General features: G+C 59.5%; 1 protein-coding gene across 2 annotated transcripts in view; it reads left to right on the top strand.

Moving 5' to 3' along the window:
• The first annotated feature begins 72 nt into the window (after nt 1-72).
• The window catches only part of TAF5L (TATA-box binding protein associated factor 5 like), a 26,702-nt gene continuing 16,293 nt past the window's right edge, over nt 73-10,481 (top strand). Inside the window, exons 1-2 of one of the 2 annotated variants that reach the window (XM_039850397.1) lie at nt 73-213; nt 8,260-8,404. In XM_039850397.1, the coding sequence (XP_039706331.1) occupies nt 205-213; nt 8,260-8,404 (154 nt within the window). In that variant the 5' untranslated portion in view covers nt 73-204. Of the gene's footprint in view, nt 214-328; nt 564-8,259; nt 8,405-10,481 lie in introns of those variants that run through there. The other variant, XM_039850399.1, reaches the window with a different exon arrangement.

Here is a 10,481-nt window from a genome sequence, read left to right as displayed (position 1 = left end):
GGCCGGGCCGGGCCGGGGCGGGGCGCGCGCGCAGCTCCCGCCGGCGGGCGGTGGGGGCGGGGCGGGCGCGGCGGCCTCCGGGTCCCGGGCGGCGCGGGGACGGGCGCCGAGCGCCGGGCGGCCAGGCGCGGCCGGCCGCAGACCCCGCTCTCGTTTGCGGGAGGAGGAAATGTCTCTGGCCGAACTCGAGGTTGAACTTCGCACATGCCGCCTGTGGGTGATGGGCGTGAAACCGGCCCCCGCGTGTGACGGGGGGCGGGGGTGCGACCTCGGCTCGGGGCGGCTGTTGGGCGACGCCGCCGCCCGCCTTCGGGGTGGTTTCCCCGCGGCTCGGCTGCTGACAGCGCCGTGGGGCTGCGCGCTCGGGCGGGACCGCCGCGCCCCGAGGCTCGGAAAACGTGCTCGGCGCCGCGTCGGGCCGGGCCGAGGGGGGGGTCGGAACCGCGGCGGCGTCTTCGACGTGGCGGAAGCGGCGTCCGGGAGGCTTTGTGCGGGTCCCCATCGGTCGCGAGAGCGTCCTTACGATGCGGGTCTCGCCGCGCGTGCGGTGCTAGGATCGGAAGGTAAGTCTGCCGGTGCCTCGCGGCGCTCGACCTCGATTAAGGAAACCTGACCTTGGAGATGGAGGTCTAGGAAGGGTACCTCCCGCCGACGAGGACGGTCAGCGCGCAGTTTGTCTTCGGTTAGGTGACACAAGTGTCTTCGACCCGAGGCGTGGGGTGGGGGAGGGCGAAGCCGCCGCTCCGCTCCTCCGTCACCACGGGCCCGACGATGGGAGTGGGCAGGCGCGTCCGCGCCGCACCTGTAACTCCGAGGAACTTAGAGTAGCGCGTGGGGCTTGGTAAGTACTGAGACCCGAGCTTGAAACTATGTAACTGTGTGTAACCTCTGAGCCTTGGTTCCCTCTTGTGTTCACGGAGTCAGGCGTGGTAACTTCAACGCCGAGCGCTTGAAGGGCCCCCAGAAAGGAATCGCGTATGTGACGATGCCTGCCGTAGAAAGCCCTCTGTGAATATTTCGATTTCCTGTTTGTCACAATGCTTCTAGGCGTCTTGTTAGGCCTACATTTTTGTGTTAAGTGTGAAGCATGCTGACTTAGACTGTCTTCATGAATTACAAAAATCTTCCTGCCTTGAAAATCAGCGTTAAACTAGAAAACCAGAAGCTGATATCCCCTTGAGGGGTTTCTCTTGGTGATCAGTGATAAATCGGGTCAGCGTATTTCGGGGTAGCTTCGTTGCTCCTGCCTCTAAATGTGAGGTCTTTGTGCCTCTGTCACTGAAACTGTGTAAAGGCCTCGCCTAACTGCTCAGTCGCTGGTTTCTTTGGTTTTTATTTTTGCAAACTCGTGAAGGAGGTCTCTAGAGACGGGAGGTTTTGTGCTTAGCCACTCGCGTTAGAGGCACAGGAGCCCTGTGGACCCTCTGTTAAGCCGGCGTTGCTCGGCGGACAGTGCTGGAAGTTTCCAGCCTCTCCATGTGACAGACAGCTTCTCAAGCAGTGACTGTTCCTCTCTCCACGAGCTTCTGATAGGCCTTCCCTGTCGTGTCCCCAGAAGCCCCTGACCTAAGGTAGAACTTTGAGCAGCAGGACACTGAGGGTGAGGCTCAGACCAGCAGCCTGGGGCCCCGAGTCCCCGTGTGGGTGTGTGGCACTTCGGGCACATTGTGTGGCTTCCTCAGGCCTCACCTTTCCCTCCGAGGAATGTCACCCACCCAGCTCGTGGGGTTACCATGAGCGTAAAGGAGGAGCACTTGAAACCGGTCCTTAGCAGTGGCGTGCACTCAGCAGGTGATGGTAACGTACCAAACCGGTGGCGTGATCGAGGCTTGTCCCTGGGTCCATGGGTGGAGGGGGCCGTGTGCAAGGAACCTTTGGAAGGAAGAGGCGGCTCAGCTGGGCTGAGCTGTGAAGCATGGGCCGGGTTTCACAGTGCCAGGTTGGGGTGCCAGTGTGGGGTGCCTTCAGTTAATGGTGGTGCCTTGACCAAAGCCCTTGAGGCGAGAAGGCGGGGTGGCGCCCACCGGTGAGGTTCGCAAAGGCGGGTCGGAGAAATCTTGAAATGACACAGTGGAGATGGGATTTCTGTCCTCCACACTGGTGGGAGCAGAGGAAAGTTTCTCAGCGGAGCACAGATGACAGCAGATTAGCTTTCCGGAAGGAGCGTCCCTGCAGCCGTGAGAGCCTGGCCTGGAGGAGGGAGCACCCGCCGCTGGCCTCTGCAGCCTCGGGTCTGCCGTGGTCCCAAAGGGGAAGTGGGCCCCTGCAAAGGTGTCTTCAGGAGTATAGCGAATATGCTTCTAAGGCAGGGTCCCTTTAAAAATAAGACGTCACCACACGTCCAGGTGTCTTCTGTTCCAGGGCGTTCTTTCCATTTCTAACAACAAGATGCTGTTTGGGAAACAGTGTTGGCTAAAACCACCCGGGTCTCGATGCCGCTCGGGGGTGTTTGTACAGTCAACACTGTCAGCGATGGGGGAAGGAAGTTCTGCTACCTGCGTGGCTGTCGGTGGCCTGGCCGGAGACTTGCAGTGAAAGCGTCCTGTGCGGCTCCGAGAAGCGCTCTGTCATAGCCGATTTGATAGATGCAAAGGTGCCGTGCTCTGGACAATGGGATTTGGTGGTTCCGAGGGGCTCAGGTGACCGCGGGGACCCTGATGGCGAGCGAGTAAGTGAAGAGTCGAAGCCAAACCGTTTTTCGAATCCACGTTTGCTGCCTTATGCAGTATGTTTTTAAATACAAGTATGTAAATTAATAAGTTAAAGATTACAAGCTGACGTTTGACTCTGTTATTTACAAGCCCAAAAGGTTTTTTTTTAAGTTAAACAAATTTTCTTTTTCATCTTCTCGTTGCGGAGGTGAGGTCGTCTTCACTTCGAGCTTCCCTTTTTTTTGGACATTTTAAAGCAATCGAGCGCCGCTCTGTTGCTCCGCGGAAGCCGATTCCCTTTCCCCTCTCGCTTTTTAACTTCGAGAAGGTTTAAAGGGGTGCGGCGGTGACATTTCGAAAACACCGCAGAGGACTTCTGCTCCTAAGTCTTCGTGTAGCAGTGTCATCAGACACGCTTCTGGGAAGAGGCGCCGGCGCGTGCCTGTCCTAGTAAACGTGCACTGTTCGTTCACGACGGAAGGCAGCTCTTTACTAAGAGTCCTAACGTTGGGAGACTTAGTGATTCAGTAGCAGAAGCGCCTTGCAAAACGTGGTGAGTGAACACTTTCCGGCTAAGGTGCTCACGCACGTGTTTCAGAGTAACACCTGCCCCCGCGCTGTGCTGTTCGTCACGGTAGCCGTTGGCCGCATGCGGTTGCTGATGCGTAATGTACATGAAGTTTAAGATTCAGTTCCTCGGCCGCAGTAGCCCCGCAGGGTGCGTGGCCAGCACTTCGTCCCTGCAGAAAGGCCTGCGGGGCGGGACTGTCCTGGAATGGACAAGGGAAGGTCCTTCTCTCTCCTCCTCTCAGGTGCACGGGTACGTACACGCACGCATGCACGCACACACGCATGCACACACGCACAGAGACACATACACATACACACACGTGTGCACACGCACACGGACGCACGCACGCACACATGCACACGGACACACAGACACACGCGCGCACACACGCACACACGCTTTGATGTCACGAAGCATCTCTGGCCCGTCGCCTGCCGCGTTGGACCTGACCTCCAGGGGGCCGCGCGCAGGGCAGAGCACCCTCACCCTGTCACGGCGTTTGCACGTAGCGCAAACGCGACCGTTTCCTTTGTGACGTCGAAACGCTTTGCACGCAGGTTTCGACGTGCACGCTTGGTGTTTGACATGAGTTTCTAAGATCAGAAAGCCGTGTTCTGGGGTCCTCTCCATCTTCCTGGGGCCACCGGGGACTGGGGACGGCAGGGGCGGAGGGGGAGGGCGGATCTCGAGCTTGGGAGCAGCAGCGGCAGGTTTGTGTGTCCTGGGGCCGCTGCTACAGGGTGGCTGGAGGCGGGGCCGGAGCGGGGCATCAGGGTTGCCGTTCCAAAGTGCCGTGTGCAGTGGCAGCCGTGACCGGTTCCGACGGAGCCTGCGTGGAGTGGACGGGAGCGTGCAGGAGGAGCTCTGTAAGGTGATGGCTGGGCTCTTCGGCCCGGTGGTGGCTGATGGCGCCGTGGGACAGCGACGGGAGGGAAGGGGTTTGGAGGGGCGCAAGGTGGAGCACAGTGAGCTTCAGGTGTTCTCAGCATCCCGGTGGACAGGCCTTTCAGGCTTCTGCTCAGGAACGTGAGCTGCGGACCACGTCCGCCTCGTAGTGGTGCCGTGACGCTGGGGACGTGGAGGACGTGAGGCCGACCAGGAGGGAAGCGAGGTGCCACGGAGAGGGGGCGTTTCGGGGAGGGAGGCCTGCAGGGTGGTGTGGAAAGTGGCCGTTGGGTTTGGCAAGAGTCGAGGGTGTCGAGTCTTCGTGTGGCCCGGTGAGGTGGCAGCGGGCGCTCGTGGGCGGGAGACGGTGCGGCTTGGGGTGGTTGGGGCGGGAGCTGGAGGGAGAGACGACGTCTGGGGCATCGTGGGGTCCCCAGCGGCTGTCGGAGAAGATCGGAGTGTGGCGGCATCTGTCTGCCTGGGTGTGTGATTTCTGCTTCGGACACAAAGGCCTCCAGCTCCACGTTGCACACTGAGCCCAAGCTCTGAGCCCTCTTCCTGCGCCGCCTGTGCCACGATTGTAAAATGTGAGGTGTGGACGAGCCTAGGACGAGCCTAGGACCAGCCGGCCCGGCCGAGTCGTATGCGCACTAGTTTTCTGTGATTTGTAATTTCACAGATTTGACTGGATGCACTTTATCGGGGTGAGCGCAGAGCTTACATTTTAGGCCCCCCTGAGATGGTCTTTGCTGCTTCAGCCGTTGGGATTCCTGCAAGGAAGAGGGCCACTTACCCGAGAGCCTCGGAGCCCTTCACGCGACATTCAGTTAACCAAAAGTAATAGCTTTTGATCTTTTAAGCATGAATTTACAATCGGAAAAATACGTTTACTTTAAAAACAACGCCCCCCAAACCTCGCGGCCTGTCACACAGTCACGGGGGGAGCTGGTTTGGTTCGGTGCTGGTGAGTTTGCGGGGTCTCTTTTGAGCTCATCTGTGCTCAGAACTGCCACCCTAGATCTGGGGGCGCCGTCCCCGCGGGCCTGTTGGCGTTTCACAGACTCGTGCAGCCCTCGGCCGTGGAGAGGTCGTGTCCACGGCGCACACCCTGCCGCCGTGCGGATCTGAGCGGGAGCGGGGGCCCCTCGGCTGCGGCCCCCTGCCTGGCCGCCGTGCGACTTCGTGTCCCGTTTCTGTAGTTAAGTATTAAGAGCCTGGCTGTACTTTTTACTGCACGGTTGTCGCTTTGGGCCTGGAAAATAACCCCGTCCTGATTTCGTATAGCAACTTAGTCGAAGCGTTAGTTGAACAGCAGGCAGCCGTCGGCGTAGGAGAGATCCATCGTGTCACAACCCTCATTTTCAATTCCAGAAACGCTAATGACGTGACATAAAGAGGAAGATATGTGGTCATCCGTTTTTACCTTTAAAAACTAAGCTATTTTATGTAAATAACGTGACGGGAAATCTTGGAATTTTAACGAAGGTAGTTATATCCAAACTCAGTATAAATTTAAAAGATTTTTATAATTATGAGGAAAACCTAAGCAGGTAACCTGAAATTACGGTGTCAGCCTCGTGCCCGAGGCTCTCACAAGAGGGGTCTGATTTAAGGAGGTTTCGGCTGTTCCTGTGCCCTTCCGTGGACGTTGGTACCACAGAAATCAACCAGGGTAGAGGCTGCCTGCTCTGCAGAAGTCTTTTCATTAATTACTCGTTTCACTTGAAATACGTGTCTTTGGCCTCAGATCCAGTTAGGTCAGTGGATCGCACCTCTGGCTGTGAAGGGGGCCCCGGGGCAGCGTCCCTGCCCGTTTGGTCCTCGGGCCCACAGCGGGCCCCCTGCCCACCTCGAGGATGGTCCCTTGTCAGAAATGGAGGTTTGGGTCCAGAGAAGCTGCGTTTGGGGCACCCGATGTGGGCAGACTCGTTAGGGTTCGTACTTCCAGACTCGTTCGCAGCAGCCCCACATGTGGCCGGGGTTGGCCGCGGGCCGTTCTCCCTCCTCTGTCTTTGCTCTCTGGACTGCCCTCCCCTGTCCTGCTCCTCGACAGGCCTGTACGTTGTCCCACCTCAAAGACACCGTGTCACTGCAGGGTCTCCGTCAGTTTTTCTGTCTCCCACCTGCCCGCTTTTTCCCCGTAGAGGTGCTCTCATCCTGTCTCATTTAGAACACTGAGACGCACGTTGATACCAGCCTGCATTCCCATGGCAACAAGAGATCGGCGGCAGGAAATCTGGAAAAGTTTTAGTCTCAGCTCAAATACGGAGGAATCGAGATGCTTTGGAAGAGTTTGGAGCCTGAGAGCTCTTGAAGTCAGATTAAAAGCAGCTCTGGCTGGGGCGGGAGCGGGGGCAGCAGGGCTGGTTGGATCGGCTAGTCCTGACTTTGGGCCAGACCGGGAACCGGCAGTGCTGTCGCAGTCCATGTGCGTTTAATTTTTTTTTCTCGATTGTAAATATCGAAGCCAGGAATCTGGCGCATGGCTACCACGAGATTCTTACGCGTGGCCGGGTTAGAGAACTCTGCAGCCTCCCTGGTATAAACTGATACAGTGATGCGTATAAGTAACCACAAAGAAACAGTTCTCTGTCTTCACTGATGGGCAGGTGACTGCTGAGCGCAGGAGTATCAGAATCCCGATGTGAGCAATTAAAAACCTTTGTTAAGAAATAATCAAAGTTGTCGACACAGTGAAAGACTCACACACCAGGACCAAGTGGGCAAACGCCCTGCCTCAGAGCTGGGTCCGTGCTGGGAAACGTGACTGTCCACCGTGCCGGGCCCCGCGAGCCTCCGTTTGACGAGGCCTTGTGCTCGCTTCGGAAATCCGGAGGTGACGTGCACGGGTCACGCAGTCTCTCTGCAAACACGGTCTAACTTACTCGTGGCGCCCTAACACTTGGCTTCCGTGTGTCCGTGTGCGTCAGCTGAAGAGGGGGTCTGCAGAGTGTGTGTCAAAGGCGCTGCCACACGTCAGTTCGGGGGGATTATTGGCAGGTGATTTGAGAACACTTTTTGCTGCGGTATTTGGGTAAAAGGTTCGTTTGGTTCTTTACTGCAGATCTCACACTGAAAAATTACAAATGGATAAAAATTAGATACAAATATATGTATATGTATTTAAAGGTTTAAAGAAAAAAATAATAGATTTCTGGAAAGGGGATTTTAAATCTTAAAAAAAATGGAGGCCATCGCGAAGGAGAAGGCCGGTGCACGTAACCAAAGCTGAAAACTTAAATCCATCCGAGGAAATCATCGAAGCAGACCTTCCGGCCCCCACATGGGAACCTTTGATCCGAGGTCGTTACCTTGCCGCAGACAGTCACACGTGTGTGGACATCGCGTGCGTTCCAAAGCGGGTGGACAGCACGTTTCGACGTGACGGAAGCGCCCCTAGCGAGTGCGCCTGACCCGGGGTGCTTGACGCCCGGGCCGTGTCGGGGAGCCCTGCCGCGCTGGGTAATGAATGCAGGGGTCAGGGAAGGTCGTCGTTTCGCAGGGGGGACCCTCAGAGGAGCTGGAGTTACCCCTGGGAACGCTTCCTCCCACCTTCCCTTCGTGAGACGTTGTCTGACACACACACCCTCAGCACGCTGTGGCTTTTCTGTGTCCCCGGCTGCGTTTCGTGTGAGGACTGAAAGGTTCGCGAGGTGGCGAAGACGCGTGGCCCGGGCCCCTGGCTCGGCCCCGACGGCCCCTCCCGGCCGAGGACGTGGCTCTCCCGCCCCGGAGCTGGCGCCTCGGTCTCCACGCCACTCGGTCCCATTGCTGGGTTTCCGGGCCCCCGGTTGGGGCCACCTCTGCCCGCTGGCTGCCGAGTCACACTGTCTCCCGGAGCAGGCGGGGGGACCAGAGGCCTGGGAGTCACCTGGCCTTGTCTACCCTGTCAGCATCACCACCGAAAGGTCCCAGGGGCCCAACTGACGTCTTGGCGTCGAGTGGAGTTTGGGTGACTTGGGGTCAGCTTTCGACGACGTCCCGATCGCCCACGACTGGCTGTGTTGTCTGGGGAGATGGAGAGGGTGGGGGAGGGCACGGGGCCAGCGGTTAGGGAGCTCCGCCCTGCGCCTCACTGGCCCATGGCCGGTCCGCCCCGGCTCCTTGTCCCCGGGGCTGGTGTCCCTCACGGTCTGTGCTGTGTGTCCCCAGGTCATGAAACGAGTACGCACGGAGCAGATCCAGATGGCGGTGTCCTGCTACCTCAAACGCCGCCAGTACGTGGACTCCGACGGTCCCCTGAAGCCAGGGCTGCGGCTGTCACAGACTCCTGAGGAGATGGCGGCCAGTCTCGCGGGTAAGCGTGGGGCGCCCGGACAGCGGGGCTGAGGGACACCTCCCTGTGGGCCCTGCGCAGATGCTTTGCCTCCCAGTGCTTTGCGTGGCCTCTTCCTCCATAAATGTCACCCTGTCCCTCTGTGTCCCTGAGCCTCGCGGGGGTTGGGTTTGCTGGTGAACCAGCACACTGGTCAGCGGCTGCAAGTATTGTGACACAGACGTGTTCTTGAGATTTTTTACGTTTTTGATTTGTGTTCTTTGTTTTGAAATTGGATTCTTTCATTTATTTATTTTTCGGTTAGTCTCGAATCCACTTGGAATAACGTAATAGTTCCTTAGCCGTTTTGTGAGCGCAAGTGTTCGCAGGACACAGTCGCCTGGTGTGACTTTGTGTCCACGCACTGCGGCTTCCGGGGTGCGTGGGGCGCCCGCCCCGCCTGCCCAGCGTCTCCACCTCACCGCCCCGAGCGCGCTCGTCTGTGGTGCCAGCTCCGCTCCCTCTTTCCTGTCACCTTCATGGCCAAAGACCCAGACCCATCACGTTCGGGGCTGTGACTTACCATAGGGAAGAGTGGGGACACTGAGAGCCCGAGGCTGTCCCCGACAGCGGTCCCCGACCCTTTGCGACTGCGAGGGAGGCTGGAGCTGGTGCCTGCCTGCGTCCTGCCCCCCACAGACCCTCCTGTGTCACGGGCGAGGAGAGAGAGGGTCAGATGACGGGCTTGGAACAGGCGCGAGTGCCTGCTTGTCCCCCGCAGGGCAGCGGCTGGCTGCAGAGTCGCCGTCACAGCCCCTGTCGTGCGGTCATGGTCTCCTGTCCCGTGCTCGCCAGAGCCGGGGACAGCAGGTCCGTGCTGACCGAGGAGCACGTGCTCTGGAACAGCTTCTAGAATGTCCTTGCCGAGCTGTCATAGTTCAGGCACCGTGGTCCCTGAGGGGAGCCACCGTGTCTCCTGGGAGGGCTCCAGGACACGTGAGCATTGCCCGACGCCGTCCGGGGGCCTGCTGTCAGCCGAGTGGCCGAGGCGGTTACGTCTTCATTCGGTGGACAGCCCCAGGACGTCCGCTGCAGGCCGGTGCCGACAGGTCTCGGGACAGCTGGGAGTCCATCCTGGCCCCCCAGAGCTGGCCGTCGTCGGGCGTGAGGCAGAGAAAGCAGCCATGGTCGGGGGTGTGGTGTCATGAGATCCGGGGGCCCGGCCTCAGGTTCTGTAGGAGCAGAGCAGACGGCTCTCCGAGCCAGCCTGGCAGGTCCAGGGCGGCTTCCCCAAGGCCTGGCGGCTCCTGGCGTGCAGTCAGCCAGCCAGCGGTGACGGGACTCACTGACGGTCAGCCGGGGGGCCAAGGGCTGACTGGGGAAGGCCCTGATCGACCTCGGGAAGCTAGCGAAGTGTCCGGCGAGGAGTGAGGACAGCCTGAGTCAGGGCAGCGGTGACAGCAGAGGGGAGATTTTGGGGTCTGGGAGGCTCGGTGAGTGACTGGAGGCCGGGGCGGCGGGGCGGGGGGTAGGAGGGGGCGGTGCTCCGTGCGTGGCCTTTGGCACCTCCTCCTGCTGCTGGCCGTCCCTCTGCGTCCTCGTGAGGTCCACCGAGTCCTCGTCCCTGTCCTTGCTGTGGCTTCCTCGGTCATGCCGTGTTACTCAGCATTTCTACACCCACGTCTCATCGGGTTGTCACTAAAGATGGCTTCTCTCGGTCCCCATCTCCCCCCGCCTCGCAGAAAGGGTCGGGGTTTATTTCTCCTTGTAGGAAGCATAAACGTGCAGGATGGAGGCTCGGCGCGTGTTCGTACTCTGAGCGCTGCGACGCCGGCCTTCTGCCCCCGTCCTGCCGCCCGGGACACACGGCCAGGCGCCCACCCGAGGGCCAGGGCCCGAGGACACTGGCATGGAGGTGCCTCGCCCAGGCCCCCCGGGTGTGGGTGTGTGCTCGGGTGTCCGTCAGCTCTGCGTGCCCTGCTGTCCATTCTGCGCCGACAGCTGGGGCCTGTCGGGCCCCGGGAGACACCGATCCCCTTACTGTGAAAAACAGAGGTGGAGAGAGACAGCGAGAGGCAGCTTGAGGCAGCGAACAGCGGAGAGAAGAAAACCTCAAACC

The sequence above is a fragment of the Pteropus medius genome, unplaced genomic scaffold (genome assembly GCF_902729225.1).
Source record: "Pteropus medius unplaced genomic scaffold, Ma_sr-lr_union100, whole genome shotgun sequence".
NCBI lineage: Eukaryota > Metazoa > Chordata > Mammalia > Chiroptera > Pteropodidae > Pteropus > Pteropus medius.
This window is presented reverse-complemented; position numbering and strand designations above follow the sequence as displayed.